The 16,255-nt window shown below is 38.3% G+C and overlaps 1 protein-coding gene across 2 annotated transcripts in view; it reads left to right on the forward strand.

The window, feature by feature from the left end:
* The first annotated feature begins 9,887 nt into the window (after nt 1-9,887).
* Nucleotides 9,888-16,255, forward strand: part of Enpp3 (ectonucleotide pyrophosphatase/phosphodiesterase 3) — a 61,079-nt gene continuing 54,711 nt past the window's right edge. For both annotated transcript variants that reach the window (XM_048354092.1, XM_048354091.1), the window contains exons 1-3: nt 9,888-10,028; nt 12,116-12,191; nt 14,219-14,341. In XM_048354092.1, coding sequence (XP_048210049.1) covers nt 9,951-10,028; nt 12,116-12,191; nt 14,219-14,341 — 277 coding nt within the window. In that variant the 5' untranslated portion in view covers nt 9,888-9,950. The remainder of the gene's footprint in view (nt 10,029-12,115; nt 12,192-14,218; nt 14,342-16,255) is intronic.

The raw sequence follows: 16,255 nt of genomic DNA on the forward strand, positions 1-16,255 counted from the left end.
CTAGAGCTCTCTTTTACTGTTTGGCTCAAGGCTGGCACTCTATCACCACGAGCAATACCTCCATGTTCAGCTTTTTGCTGGTTCATTGGCAATAAGAATGTCTCAGATTTGTATACCCAGGAGGGCTTCAAACGTCAGTCCTCAGATATCAGTGTTCTGAGTAGCTAGGATTACAGGCATGAGCCACATACCTTGAGTTTCTGTTGTAGTTTTTTTTTTTTTGGGGGGGGGTGCATTGTTTATTTTGGTGGAAGTCAACCCAAGGTTTGGTGCACTACAAGCCTTTCCTTGGAATTCTGATTACATTAAAATGTTGTGGGCATGATACATGCAACCCATGAATTGGCATATAGATATGCATGTGAAATATAAAACTATGTGCTTCCCAGGGAAGAAATGTGCAAACTAATATTTTCCCAAGGGAATCAGAATTGACTCCAAGAGAATGGAATATGTTTTATTGTGTGGAAACAAAAACAAGAACCTGAAAGAAACTGCTCTGTTTGACCTCTCCAATGACAGAAATTAATCCAACACATTCTTCCTAAACAATGCCTCTATTTTTTATATATAATAACTTTTGTGCATGCATGCACACATATACAGCTGCTCTGACTTCCTTATTACTTGTGGTTTGCTTCATCAAACAAATGGACTGTGGAAGTCATGCCAAGTGGAGTCTGGTATTGAAAAAAAGATATATCAAATAAAGAGATTCATGCCCTTTAAAACCTGATCTTTAGCATGAAGAGGCTCAGGGGCAGCATTGAATACTTTGAGTTTATGTCACAATGTATTTGACAAGTGCCAACTTTATCTAGGACTTTATCATTTTTAGATGTTTTAGGCTTTCATTTATTATCTACAATTCCCATTTTGTCCCCTGAGGGGAAAGCATAGGTTACTCCCTCCCTAGCCTCACAGTGTTCCCTGTGAAGAATGCACAAGGCTATGTATCATCTGCCAGGCAGACACATTCATGGCATAAACAACTAAGGGGGTGAAATCTGCCTCTCTGAGCTAAAATCTGGGTAGGCTTTTTGTCAGAGTGGCATTTTGGGGGCCTCAGCCATGTAACACTTTGTCTTAGCTTTAGGGGAGAAACAACAACTTTGAAAATTGATACATTTTCATTAATCAAATGTCATCCATATGTAAGGAAAAATACATGAAACACATACACAATTTAAAAACAATAATCTAGACAAACGGGTCTCTGTCTTCACTAGGTTAAGGAATGTCACATTGTCAGTATCTGAGATTATGCCAGGTTCCCTTCTCAGTGATAGCACCTTTCTGTTCTCAGAGGCAACCACTGGAGTGGAGCTTAGGTCAGTCATTCTCTTGATTTTCTTTATACTTTCATCCTGTATTTGTTAAGAGCTTTTGGCCAGGTCAACTTGACCCGAAGCATTATTTCTTGGGGATCTGTAAAATTGGATTTTCAGGTTTTTCATTAGTTGCATTGTCAGCTCTTGGGTTGGGCTGAATAACCAGAACAAACACCTCTAGTTGCAGACAAGTGCATAAAGTTCTAGCTGGCTGTAAGGAGCAGGAATGGTGAGTCTCCACTTTGAGTATTCTCAATCTCTTACCACTGTATTAATATATACTACTCTTAGCAGCCTGAACAGCAACCTGAATATTTTTCTGAATCGTCTTCCTTAGAAAAATGTATTCCTTCTCTATTCTCCTGGTACTTAAGTAATACACTACTAGTTTACAATGTGTCATATTTTGTTATGGTCTAAACTGTTTCTTTTGTAAAATGAATGCTTCTGTAGTAGATTCAAATACTTGCTTCTCCTAGCTCACAGCACCGAGGCTGTAACCTGCTGTTTCTCAGTTATTCATTGTTCTGGATTCCACAAAATCATTCAAAGTGCCTTTATTTCTTAAGCAAAGTGTCCCCTAGTGTGATGGCTATTTCTAGAATGCTGGATATAGAGGCAGATTTATGTCTACTAAGGATTTCATAATTTATAGCACTGTGGTTCACTAGAGAATTAGGTATTCTTCAATGTTTGTTTCTAAAATCATCAGATAGTTTGCTTGGAAAATTTTCCTAGAATGTCTTACAGATATTAGTCACTAGTTGGGGCTCATCTTCTAGGCCTTGGGATCTCAGATAGCATGTTGAGTGGAAATCTCCCTAGGAGGCCTTGCTAAATTTGTCATAATGGATCCATCAGGAAGATACAAAACCAAAAACTATCCATAAACTCCTAGAACATCAAATCGTTCTTATTACTATTACTCTTGTTGTTATGAAAACGGAGGAGAAAGGAAAGAAAGAAAAAGAATGGATTAGTGTCTGAGTCCCAAAGACAAAAAAGATGTTTACAGGTAAGTTATCTGTCTATCTGCTCCCATTACAGGGTTTTTAGGTGGGAAAAAGGAGACGCTGACCCCAGTGTGTTAGCCAGCCAGCCAGCCACTGTCAGTGATTGATTAGCAAAAGAGTCAGAGAAGAAGCCCATTTATTTAGGACCTAGAAGGGAAGAAGTTATATTAGCCAGAGAAGGGGGTTGGGAGATGTATCCAAGGGACTAATTTGGCAAGGTTTATGGGGAAGGGTGAGCATACAGAGAATAGCTAGGGGTAAAAGTTTAACCTTGTTTGAGCTCCAGAGTTAGTTGGGTTAAATTTTTCTTAAGGGTTTTTGTTAGTTCTCTAACTGTCCCAAGGAGCGAGCGTGGTTGGGAATATGATTGTCTGTCCTGTGGAGTGAGTGGTTAGTAAGAAAGAGAGAAGGCCTTGTTTAGAGGGATGGAAAAGGTACTGTAGATAGCGTAAGTCCTTGTATGTTTGCATGTTAGGGGAAGTTTTGTGGAAGGTTGGGAGTCAGGGAGAAGCAGCTCAGAGGAGTATCTCATTAATTAGTTTTGGTTGAGAAGTTTGGGGTGGGAGGTCCTGCTTTAGCTTTTGGAGTTAAAGCAGGGTTGTTAACTTGTTGCTTTACCCTTTAGAGACTTACACCTACCCCACCCTGTGTCAGCCATACAAAATGGTAGAATCAATCTTTTGGGATCCAGAGAGAACTTTTGAGATGTTGATTTTTCAATAGAAAATGATTAGAATAACACAAAAGTCAGGAGTTTATGGGTGCTAATGGCTCAGCCTGTAATCCTAGAAACTCAGGAGGCTAAGACTTGGGAACCACAGTTCGAAGCCAGCCCAGGCAGAAAACTCTGTGAGTTTTCTGTCTCCAATGAACTACTCAGAAAAATACAGAAGTGATTTTGTGGCTCAAGTGGTAGAATACTAGCCTTGAGCACAAAGAGTCTCAGGGACAATGCCCAGGCCCTGAGTTCAAGCCCCAGGACTGGGGGACAAAAAAGAGCTAGAAGTCATCAAATCAGGCTTCTTATCTCAAGTTGATTCTAAATATTCATCTGCTCTGACTCCCAAAAAGATTTTCCATATTTAATTTTGAAGAAACCTTTGTATACCTAAGTACTGCCAAATGATGTCATTGAAACACAATCATTGATTCTACTGTATCTTAAGTCCTTACTTAAATGCCTAGTGATCCACCTCCTTGTCATTTAATTTCCAAAATCTGGGGTTCTCTATTCTATGTTTGGCTCCTGCTAGACATCTGGTTGGCATTGCTGACACCAAGCTCACCTAGTCAGCAAGGGTTCAGTTCATATGTCATGTTGGATCTCTTTTCACTTGACAAGAACCAGCATTTGTCTTTCCCATGCTAAGTACATCCCTGGTTAGCTTTCTCCTTCATGGTTTCAATTTCTTTCTGCATTTTTCTGCCTTTTCCTCATAATTGGTCCTCCTTGAAGTTAATTAACTGCCCATTTGTCCCTGCTATGATGTCATTTGAGGTCTCCCTTCCTTGATGAATCTTATTTCCTCTTGCTATTAAAACAGAGCTTAGTATCTGTCTCACTCTGTACCTCATTGTTAGCTGTAATAACTGTCTCAGCCTGGCTTGTCACACTCACCCAGATCCTGAAGCAGGATAGGCTAGGGGCAAAAATGAGGTATGGTAAGCTTGCAGCAAATACAGGAGGTATTTATTCAACTAGTTCCCTTAAGATTAAGGGACCAAAGTCCCTTAATTGAGCAAAATGAGACCTAGTGAAGGCAACTCAGAAATATGGCATTTAGAACCATAGAAATATTCCAAAGCAAAGCAACAGGATGCAGGCCTCACTCCAAGAATTAACATTTGTTTGGCAGGATATATGCCTTCCAGATAGAAATGCTCGCCCAAAAGGTAAGCAACTTAAGCAAGATAAGCAACAGGAGGAAAAGGATCTGTTTTATGGCAGTCTTACCTGGAAAGTATGTCCAAAACATCCAGAGACTCAGAAAGTAACACCCAGAGTGATTAGAGCAAAGACAATACTCTTACCTTTGTATAACTTTGAAGTCAGACCCTTTCCTATATCATATAAATACCCCTAACAGCCAAAGAGCTCTGTGTGTGTGTGTGTGTGTGTGTGTGTGTGTGTGTGTGTGTGTGTGTGTGTGTGTGTATCTCCCTTTGGGAGAACCCATACTCTGTTAGTGTGCACCCCTTCCTTTTGGCTTGTCTGTTTTTCTGCTTTTTTGTCTGCTTGTCTGCTTGCCTGCTTGCTTACTTAATAAAGCTCTGCCAACTTTTTTCTTAACCATTGTGACTTATCCAGAAATTCTTATTCTGCAATCAAAGCCAAGGACCCTAAGTGAAGACTTCCTACTTTTTCTTGCGTCTGGTGACGGTACTAGCTCTAGAAAGAGAAAGAGAAGGCTTCTGAGACTCAAGGGAGTAAGGAGATGTTTAAGGCTTTCTTGATGTAGCAAAATTGGATTTCTAAAATGATTTTAGAGACACTTCCCAAATTCTGTGGATACGGAGACCTTCTAGGATGGGAAAATGGTTAGTGAGGCATGTAGTGGTAGCTACCTCTCAGAGCACACATGTTCTAGGTCATTAAACACTAGAATATACAGAGTGAAACTTTCAAAACCCAGAAGATATATATTTTTCTGAAGCTGGAAGGAGAAAGAAAAGGAGGGCTTTTGAGGTCCAGGTAACTTGTAACCTAAACATCCAGATAGAGGTTCAGGTCATAGATAGTGCATTCAGAAGTCTAAATTCTCTGGAGAGTGTGGGTTTAGCCATAGTCAATGCTCACATGGACATTTAGGAACAGGTTTCTACAACTTAAGAGACTCAAAATTGGTTGTGGCATCAGATTCAGTTAGGTAATTTTCTGTAGCAGAAAATGTGAAGCGATGCTAGGTGATGGCAGTGTCCTTATTACAACTACCTGTACTTGCTAAGGTCTACGTACCCCAGGCCCTGAAGTATTAAAATTCATCTTTATTATAACTTTAAAGCAATCTGGGATTCCATTAAAAATGAAGAGTTTAGCCAGGCACTGGTGGCTCATGCCTGTAGATCCTAGCTACTAAGGTCTGAGGATCCCAGTTCAAAGCCAGCAGAGGCAGGAAAGTCTGTGAGACTCTTACCCTCAGTTAACTACCAGAAAACTGGAAGTGGAGCTGTGGCTCAAAGTGGTAGGACACTAGCTCAGTCCTACCAAAAAAGCTCAGGGACAGTGCCCAGACCCTGAGTTCAAGCCTCACAACTGACCAAAAAAAAAAAAAAAAAAAAGAAGAAAAAGAAGAATTTAATATCCAGAGTTAACTTGTAAGTGGCAGAACAAAGATATTATCAGGCCTCTTGACTTTACCTTCTTGCTTTAAAAAATATTTTCAGGTGAATAAAGGACGGAGGCTTCTTCTCTGTGTTTTCCAGCCACCAGGAGATGAGCAGTTCCCTCTGTCACATGCTTCCACTATGATATTCTGCCTTGAAACAGATCCCAAAGGAAAGGGACTAATTGAAACCTCTGAAATCTTAAAGGTTGACTGCCTCAGCTATTTTGTCACAGTTATTGGGATCTGACTAACTCAGGGGACGAAAGTGGAAGAAAAAGTATTCTAGTGGTGGAGAAGGTAAGGAAACACATAGTGAAAACATAGGTGTCCAGAGCTGGTGGTATTCCAGGAGACAGACCTGGTTCAAGAATGAAATTTTACTTTTGTAGGTGACAAAAATAGCATCTGGTAGTGCAACCGGGGTGGCAGAACCAGATAAACTAAGGTGTCCATATTCTTATGTATAAATTATTGTAGAAGAATGTCAAGATCAGGAAATAAAAATTGCTGGGTGCTGTTGGCCTATAATCTTACCTACTCAGTAGGCTGAGATCTGACAATTATGGTTTGAATCCAGCTGGGACAGGAAAGTGAGTGAGTTCTATACCTTCAATTAATCACCAAAAAGCCAAAAGTGGAGGTCTAATTCAAGTAGTAGAACTTAAGAATAGTCTCCAGGCCCCAAGTTCAAGCTCTAGGACTGGCACAAAAATAAATAAATAAAGTCAGAAGCACAAATCCTGGTGTAACAAGGAGAGGAGAGTTCAGAAATGTTTTAAAAACAAGGAACAATATAAAATAATATTCAAAAACTATATCAGTCAGTTCTCCAGAGAAACAGAACTCAATTGGGTAATGAGTATTGCTGACAAGGAATTTCTAGACCTGATTGTAGAATCTGATATGTCCCAAATCCACAAGACAGAGTAAATTGGAAGGCAGGCAACTCAGGCTAATGCTGCTGTCTTGAGACTGAGATCCTTCCTTCCTTCCTTCCTTCCTTCCTTCCTTCCTTCCTTCCTTCCTTCCTTCCTTCCTCTCTCTCTCTTTCTTTCTTTCTTTTTCTCTCTTTCTCCTTCCTTCCTTCTTTCTCTCTCTTCCTCCCTCCTTCCCTCCCTCCCTTTCTTCTTTCTTTCTTTCTTTCTTTTTCTCTCTTTCTCCTTCCTTCCTTCTTTCTCTCTCTTCCTCCCTCCTTCCCTCCCTCCCTTCCTTCCTCTCTCTCTTTCTTTCTTTCTTTCTTTCTTTCTTTCTTTCTTTCTTTCTTTCTTTCTTTCTTTCTTTCTTTCTTTCTTTCTTTCTCTTTCTTCCTTTCTTTCTTTTTCTTCCTTTATTGTCAAAGTAAAGTACAGAGGGGTTAAAGTTTTTTTTTAATGTAAGGCAGTAAATACATTTCTTGTTCAACTTGTTACCTCTTCCCTCATTTTTCCCTCACCACCCCCCTCCCTCTTTCCCTCTCCCCCCCCAATGAGTTGTACAGTTGGTTTACCCCAAATGGTTTTTGCAAGTATTGCTTTTGGAATTTTTAGTCTTTTTATCCTTTGTCTCTTGGTTTTGATATTCCCTTTCCATCCCCTAGTTCTAATACACGTATATGAGACTGAGTTTCTTTTTTTTTTTTTTTGCCCAGTCCTGGGCCTTGGACTCAGGGCCTGAGCACTGGCCCTGCCTTCTTCCCGCTCAAGGCTAGCACTCTGCCACCTGAGCCACAGCGCCCCTTCTGGCCGTTTTCCATATATGTGGTGCTGGGGAACCCAGAGCTTCATGTGTAGGAGGCAAGCACTCTTGCCACTAGGCCATATTCCCAGCCCGAGATTGAGTTTCTTATCTGATAAATTCCTTTGGACTCTTAAGCCTTTGAATTGATTAAATGAACATCATTCGGATTTATTGAAAATAATCCTTTTAAAGTCAACTCATTATATTTTTTAACCATATTTACAAAATATTATCATACCAACACCTTAGATTAGTGTTGATTTAGTAGTTGAATACAGTAGTCTTACCAAATTGACAAAAAACTAACTATCCTTGAGAAGAAAAAAGTAGGAGCTCAGGGACCAGAATCAAGTTCAAATAAGCAGTCAAAACCCAGAAACCAGCAAAACTTGAAGGCATATGGCAAATGTCTAGATAGAAACATAACTCTTAAGAAGCTGCTGATTACAAGAAAATAATTCATCTCTGCTTAATCTTCCTTATGTATCAAGTTCTCTGAAATTGTCACTCATTTCTGTGGTATCACTAACCAAAATGTCTTACACAAGCGACCAACCCTTTGGTAGACATTATCTATAAAATGTGCAATTTGGGCTAGCTAGAGTAGATATTTACTGAAGAGAATTTGAAAATGTATGTACATCTCAAACAAACTACTTAAACTCACCTTGACTATATGTAAAACTAGTTGAAAGGTTATTTAAAAGAAGATTCTAACCCAATCAAAATAGAGTGTGGCTTTTCGAATTAAAAAAAAAAAGTAAACCCAAAGCAAAGCAAAACAAAACAAACAAATCTTTCTTCTTCTAAGTTCATCTAGGGTAGAGAACCTTATCCTTAAAAATACACAAGTATTTTTGTTTTCTGTCAAGGATTTAAAGACCCAAAAATCCCTTGTGGGTGACTGAAAAGTAATGTTCAAGACCTTGGATTTAATTATCTCTGTGGAATCTTGTTTCAGTCCTTGGTACCAGTGCTGCTTTGTAGGAGGCTTGTAAGTGGAACTGGGGCAGTAGAATATGGTGGATAAGGGCATGTTGGAACCAAACTGTACAAACCAGGAAAGTTGGCTTTCTGATACAGAGTTTTGTTGTTGTTTTCTAAAAGGAGTGACTTCAGTGGTAGGAAATGGGATTTAGACAAGATTTCCAGAAACATTCTTAACATTTTTGAGTCATCACACAGTAAAATCGGTTCTTCCATATTTTAAACTTGATTTTAGAATTAGAAATGTTTACACTAGTATTTTCCAGGGGCGTACCACACAGCCTACAGGAATCTAATAAACTTTACAGTAGAGAAGAATTCTCAAAGTTTATTGAACCAACGTGGCTATCATGGGAATGATGCTCCCTGGTACCACATTTTGAGAATCATTAACTCAGGGCCACTGAAAGTAGAAGAGCTTAGTGCTCAGTATTTACCATAATTTTTTGGCTATATTGCTGTTAATTTAGTTCTTTTTTTCATAAATTTAGAGCTCTCATCTCATCTCAGAGTACATATATTAAACTTCCCTGATCTTTATAAACAACAAAATAGTAAATTTTAGTTGATTAGTGAAAATTGTCTTGCATTTCAGGAATTAGAAGACTTACATTTATAGTTCTAATGTCTAGCAAATATGCAAGCAAATAAGTCACATATTTTAAACAATCAAAGCCTTAACTGATTTACTTCTGAGATAGGAATGAACTGGGGTAGAGCATTTGTCTAGCATACATGATTTTAGGCTTTAACTCCAGAGTAATGGGGGAAAGGAGGAGGAGAATGTGGGAGAGGAAGAAAGAGGGAGAGAAGGGGAAATAGGGTTGGGGAAAAGGGAAAAGAGAAAGGAAAGAGAAAGAGAGAGGCAGACAGAGAGACAGTGATAGATGTAGAAACACACTAAGAGATTCTTTTAAAGGTACTGGAGATTGATCTCAGAGTTTCACATACAGTAGGCAAATACTCTATTGAGCAAAAATCACCAGGCATAATTTTAACATATGACACTATATATCAAAGCCTTTTTAAAACTATAAACCCTGTAAAATACAAGGCAGAATTATCAGTGTTGAACTCTTACACTGTCTTAGAACAATTTCACAATCCTTCTATTGTGAAATAATATTTTCATGTTTTCAGCTGTGACATAGTCTATACAAATTTAGAAAATCCCTGTAATGAGGCTTTGCATTTTGAGTTATGTTTTAAAGAACACCAATTATCAGATTATACTAAAATTTGATGATCATAGTTTATATATCACATTCTTTTTATATTTGTTATTACAGGTAGTACATTAATATTTTTACCATTATATAATATAATTTAGGAATAGATCCTAGATTACAATAAGCAAAACCAAAATTATCTGCAGTGGACTAGGAACGGACTTTAATCTTTTGGCATTACCGTTACTGGCATAATTTTCTCCTCCCTGGATTGCCCAATCATTGCACAGCTCTTTGCCCGCATTTAAGTCAGGCACAGCTGTGGAACATAGGTTTCTTTTCCTGACTAGATGAAAAAGGATCATTTGCTATCTTCTAGCCAAACAGGTTTCTGCCACTCTGGGAACAATGGATTCTATGCTAATGGAAGCAACGGAAGATCCTGTTAAGAAGGATATTCTCAAGAGATATAAAATCATTTGTATTGTAAGTACATTATTTTTTTTGGGGGGGGGAAGTATGTACACTTTTCAATTTTAGTGCTTTTGGTGTATGACAAATGTTGAAAGCATGTAGGTCTTCACTTTTATTTGATTGAATGGCTATTTAAATGTCAAATTTTGAGTAATTATATCCAGTTTCATCTCTTATGGCAATTCTAATACAAGTTGATGTATTAAATCATGTTGAACAAGTAATAAATTTGAATAACTGTGGGTTTGCAGTACTCATTTTTGTTTCCCACATGATGATGATTATATTCCAAGCCACTTTTTCACAGCATAACTATTTTAATACTGGATACTGGAGGGTTAAAAATTAAAATGACTATATCATTGCTTGTTTGTGTGTGTGTGTGTGTGTGTGTGTGTGTGTGTGTGTGTGTTAAACCATTGAGACTAGAGATGGTCTCAGTTGCCTATTTTCTCATTCTTAACATTTTATGTGCTCAGATCTTCCCTGTTGTAAAAACCAATATGGAAAAAAAAACAACCCACCTCCTTGATTTTATTATTCTCTCTTTTTCCTTTACTATCAAACTTTTGGGAAAGGCGAAGATGGCTACAAACATTGCCTTACTTTTTCACTATCCAACTGTTGATTTAATCCTTTTTCTCCTTCCTTCCTTCCTAGAGTATGCATAATAACAATACATGGAAATTGTTGAATAGTTTCTCCCTTTCAACTATTCTCTACTCTCTACTATTGTCTACTCTTACTCTTTTGTGACTTTCCATTTATCAGCATTTTGGGCACATTTACCTTTTTGCTCATATCAGGTTTCTTATAAACATTTCCCCAAGCTCTATCTAATGATTTTAAAAATGAACACAAACCCCTCTAAATCAATAGTTTATGCAGGGGCTGGGAATATGGTCTAGTGGCAAAGAGTGCTTGCCTCACTAGTTTATGCAGTTCTTTGCTACCTAAGTGATTTTATGTGGTGGTTTTGTTTTCTTCTGTCAAGTTCATTGTTTGCATTTTACCCTCCAATCAAGATTATTGTAAAACCTTCCCTAAATAATTTGATGGTGTGTCTGTTGTCATTCTTAACATACTGTTAAGTGCTCCAGATCCATCACCCAGCATGCTTCTCACCAGACATCATGAATTATATCAGGGTTTAAACTGATCATAGCATAACATTCTCTGCACTGAAGAACTTTGTCAGCAGCAGTGTCAGAAGTAATACAATCTTTAGTCAAGAAGCTCCCAAATTAGTTCAAATCATTTTCATGAATCAAAGATTAGAACAGATCACTTGCTTAATTACATATTTTATGGTTCCATAGGCTAAATACCCTCATCTTCTGATTGACAGAGTAGGAAACAGAACAAACATTTTTGCTTCTTTTTTTTTTTTTTTTTTTTTTTGGCCAGTTCTGGGGCTTCGACTCAGGGCCTGAGCACTGTCCCTGGCTTCTCTTTGCTCAAGGCTAGCACTCTGCCACTTGAGCCACAGCGCCACTTCTGGCCGTTTTCTGTATATGTGGTGCTGGGGAATTGAACCCAGGGCCTCATGTATACGAGGCAAGCACTCTTGCCACTAGGCCATATCCCCAGCCCAACATTTTTGCTTCTAAGAAATCAGGCATCTCATAAATATTCTAAGGAATTAAGGATCTCAGAGTTCTACTGAATGCCAGATGCCTGTCTGTTAATGATCTCTGAAGAAGCATCTAGTTTAAGAAAAACTGGACAAACTCAAATGTATCTCTAGGCTTTGCTTCCTACTTTCACTTATATTGAGCTGTCTCATTTAAATTAAATTTTGAAAGCATTGGAATTTTGAGATCTAAAATAAATGGGATTTTAAAGTTCTTCCTCAAATTTCTTATTTTTAGGCATTAAGTAAACAGTGAGTTTCTACCTTTGATGGATTTAGTTAGTAATTAGTGAATGAGGATGCTTATTTGTAATTTTGTGTGTATATATTATATGTATATACATGAATACATAATATATAGTATATAATATAGATAGGTATAATATACATATATGATATATGCATGTATGATATATACATATATATTAGCAATTGTAGCTGTGACTTTCCCCCTGTTTTGTAATAGGTTCTTCTTGCTCTGTTGGTGATCATGTCGCTTGGATTGGGCCTGGGACTTGGACTCAGGAAACCAGAAGAGCAAGGCATGTACACCTCTCAGCCTTTTAGTCAAAGCATTCTCTAATTCCCCCACCCCTTATTCTTGTCTTAATCCATTAAAACTTATCTTTGAGTTAATGATTTGTTCTGTCTTTCTGCCATCTTCCTTCTCAACTTTTCTCTCCCTACACTACTGACTATGGTTAGCATTATCCACTGTCAGTTCTTGACTTCAGTCTTTTACCTTTATACAGAAACCCCTATTTCCTTGAACCCCTATTTCTTTTGATCATTGTACAAAGAAAAATTTTGATACCCAATCTCAGACTTTCTGTCTCACCTCCTACTATTGTAAATATCTGATGACAAAGTATCCAGGATCTTGGCCTTGAAAGGCTTTGTTGCTCCACTATGAAGAATCCTGCCATCTCCTGTGCCCCTTGAGATCCTATCACTATATCTCTATCTCTGAAACCCCACTATTTCCTGGTTAGTCAGTAAAAAATTCTTGAAAAGCAATATATAATAGAAGCTGAATTTTCTTTCTCATCAGAAGCAAGAAAAAAGGATATTCATGTTCTCAAATATAAAAGCATCTCAGATCCATTTTTATGAATCTTGTTAATGAATAGTAAATACGCCCTTATAAGTGACTGGAAAAATCATTTTCATAATTTTCTAATAAATTATTTTGATATGTTTACTGAAGTATAGTAGGAGGCCCATTGTTGGGTTACTCACTATCCTTTTCAATTTGATAATTTCTACTTTGGCTTGAGGGTGGAGGCTCCTTATCACTTCTACATTAGGGATTCTTTTGAGGTGGTTAACTGAAGTTTCCAGTCCTACTTTCACTTAAAGATGATCACTCAGCACTTCTATATAACATGGGGGAACACAGCAGAACAGAGAAAGTGAATCATAGCCAGAAAATTACTCTTTCCTTGGTTACTTGGTGTTGTGTTTCCCAGTGGTGGTGCCACTGGGAATGAACAAATGAATGTTGCCAGGCCGTGTTGATGTTAAAGCATGCAGATTGGCTAGGATTACAGGTGTGAACTACCAGCACCTGAAAGTTCTGAGAATTTTTATAATATAATTTTCTTAATAGCATTATCTCTAGTTTCTTTCTGCATTCATGTCTAGGTATTACCTCTTTTTTAATTTAAATTTATTTTCAAGTGATATAGAAAAATATAAAAATGACATTTATTTATGGAGTACCTTGTTCTATACAGATACAAGTTTGGATATGATGCCTAAGGTTCAAATCAGGAAACCACATCTCACTTATCATTCCTTTGTAGTGAAAACAGTAAAAATCCTAGTTTTTTGAAATGTTCAATAACTTTTTGTTATCAAAGTCACATTGCTGTGCAATGGCACAGGATTTCTTACTCCTAATTATAACTTTATTTCTCTAATTTTAACATAGCACCAATTAACCTTTCCTCATCTCTCTCTCTCTCCCCTCTCCTATCCCAGCCACGTATAACTACCATACTATTAATCTCTACCTCTATGATAACATTGACTGCAATCCTTAATTACATTTGTAAACATCATTTGTTATATAAGCCAACAAGTAAATTATGTTGTAGAATATGGTTAGAGATCATAGTTCCATCAGAGAGTATCTGTCATCACCATTTCTCACCACCTGTATTCTGGAGTGTTGTGTATTTTTTGTTGGCTTCTTGGTATGACATATGTACTTTCCTGTCATTGCTCCATCTTTATGTTTGAACCCTACTCTACCCTGGTGCCCTGTACAGTATTCTGCAGGTGGCCTCTCACTGATTTTAAAATTCCTAATTCCTTTCCCAAGACTCAATGGAATCATCTTGCTTCCTTTCTGGTCTTTGTCCTACTGTCTGCTATTGTATATTCCTGGTATATAACAATGACTCATCCTGCCAGTACATTATATTGACAGAACATGCTGACCCATGATGATCATGGATTTAATCTATCCTGCTCTGTGCTAAATACTTCTATGTAATTCTGTTATCTAGGTGTGAGATACTGCATAACATCTAATGTTAGTGACCTTGTGCCCTTTATTTTATAGGCAGCTGCAGGAAAAAATGCTTTGACTCATCATTTAGAGGACTGGAGGGCTGCCGGTGTGATCAAGGCTGTAGAGATCGAGGCGATTGCTGCTGGGACTTCGAAGACACCTGTGTGAAATCAAGTATGGATTTTAAGATGTTTACTAGTGTGGTAATTGTGTTATCTATCACTCCTGCATGTTCAATTCATCTCCTGTTTGTGTATTAGTTTCCAAGGGCAGCCAAAATAAAGTACCACAAATACCAGATAACTTACAGAAGCAATAATTCATTCTCTCAACACCATGGCCCAAATTTTGGTGATGGCAGAGTTGGATACTTCTGAAGACTTAGAGAGAGAATCTATTTTATGCCTCTTTCCTAGCTTCTGTCAGGTTGTTGGCTACCTTTGATACTGTTTGGCAGGTTGAATCACAACTTCGAATTGTCATCACCTTCACACAACCTTTTGCCTTTACATAGTCATCCCTCTATATGCATTAGTGTTCAAATTTCCACTTTTTACAAGGAAAATCATCAGATGAGGGCCTACCCTAAAACTTTATTTTGCTTGGTTATCTGCAAGAAATTCAGATACTGGTAAAATCATATTCACAGTTAATGGAGATCCAGATTTTAGCATAATTTTAGAGGACACAATTGAACTCACAGCACCCTTTTTTTTTTTTTGGCCAGTCCTGGGGCTTGAATTCAGGGCCTGAACACTGTCCCTGGCTTCTTTTTGCTCAAGGTTAGCACTCTACCACTTGAGCCACAGTGCCACTTCTGGCTTTTTCTATGTATGTAGTCCTGAGGAATTGATCCTAGGGCTTCCTGTATGCGAGGCAAGCACTCTACCACTAGGCCATATTCCCAGCTCCTCTTAGCACCTTTTATGGGTATCTATATAGGATCTCTTATTATCATTGTCCCTTTTACAGTGTAAACTACAGGAGTCTATACATCATTACTTAAGTGTCAGTGGAGTTCTACTATGACTTAGTTTCTCCTTCCTTCCTTCCTTCCTTCCTTCCTTCCTTCCTTCCTTCCTTCCTTCCTTCTTTCCTTCCTTCCCTCCCTCCCTCCCTCCCTCCCTCCCTCCCTCCCTCCCTCCCTCCCTCCCTCCCTCCCTCCCTACCTTTCTTCTTCTTTTGTCTTTCTGAAACAGAGTGTATATAGCCCATGCTAGCCTAGAATTCATAGTCTAGTCCAGGCTGGTTTAAACTCAGTCTTCCTGTTTTAGCCTCTTGGGTGCTGGGAATATAGGCATGTATCACCATCCAGTCTAATTTCATTTGAAGTTGTTTTTGAACTTCATACTTTACAAGTCTCACTGGGAATGCTGGTGGGTTTTGGTCATTCAGAAACTAGTCCTCCACAGCACAGTTACGTTACAGAAACATTCACCTGTAGGAGAAACACAACAGCTTTCAATCTTTAATCATCTTAAGTAGTCAGGGAAGGTGGGATACTTGTCTAGTGTTGAGGTAACAGTGGAAGTGGAGAGAGAGAGAGAGAGAGAGAGAGAGAGAGAGAGAGAGAGAGAGAGAGAGAGAGAGAGAGAACTCAGCTATAACCACTCTATATTTCCTTTATTTTATTTCCCTCAATCTTTTCTTTCCAAGTCAGTAAGAAATGGAAGCACCCAAAATTCATGTATTTAACAATGTCATCTGAGCAGAGTGGATCTGATTTTGATTATTGATACCTACTTACTACTTTTAGCAATAGGATTTGAAGTGCTCTTGCACTAAGTACAAAGCCTGGGAGTATATCCAAGCTGTGGTCAGACCTGACTTACGCCATTTCCACCCTTCCTGCTGTGTTCCTACAGGCATGATTGTGCTCCTGTTACTTCTGTGAACTCTATCCCTTTCCTTGTTGGCTGTCCAAAGACAAGGCTAGGCAAAACTATTCCTAGGTATCCACATTCAGTTCCAGGGTAATGATGTTTCACCGTGGGAAGTTCTTGCTCTTGAAATCAGTGTTCAGAGCCTCTCTAAAATTGCAGTGCACCTGCAATTAAGATCAGACTTAAAACTTGTGGTACATATTTC

This window comes from Perognathus longimembris, chromosome 9 (genome assembly GCF_023159225.1).
Source record: "Perognathus longimembris pacificus isolate PPM17 chromosome 9, ASM2315922v1, whole genome shotgun sequence".
NCBI lineage: Eukaryota > Metazoa > Chordata > Mammalia > Rodentia > Heteromyidae > Perognathus > Perognathus longimembris.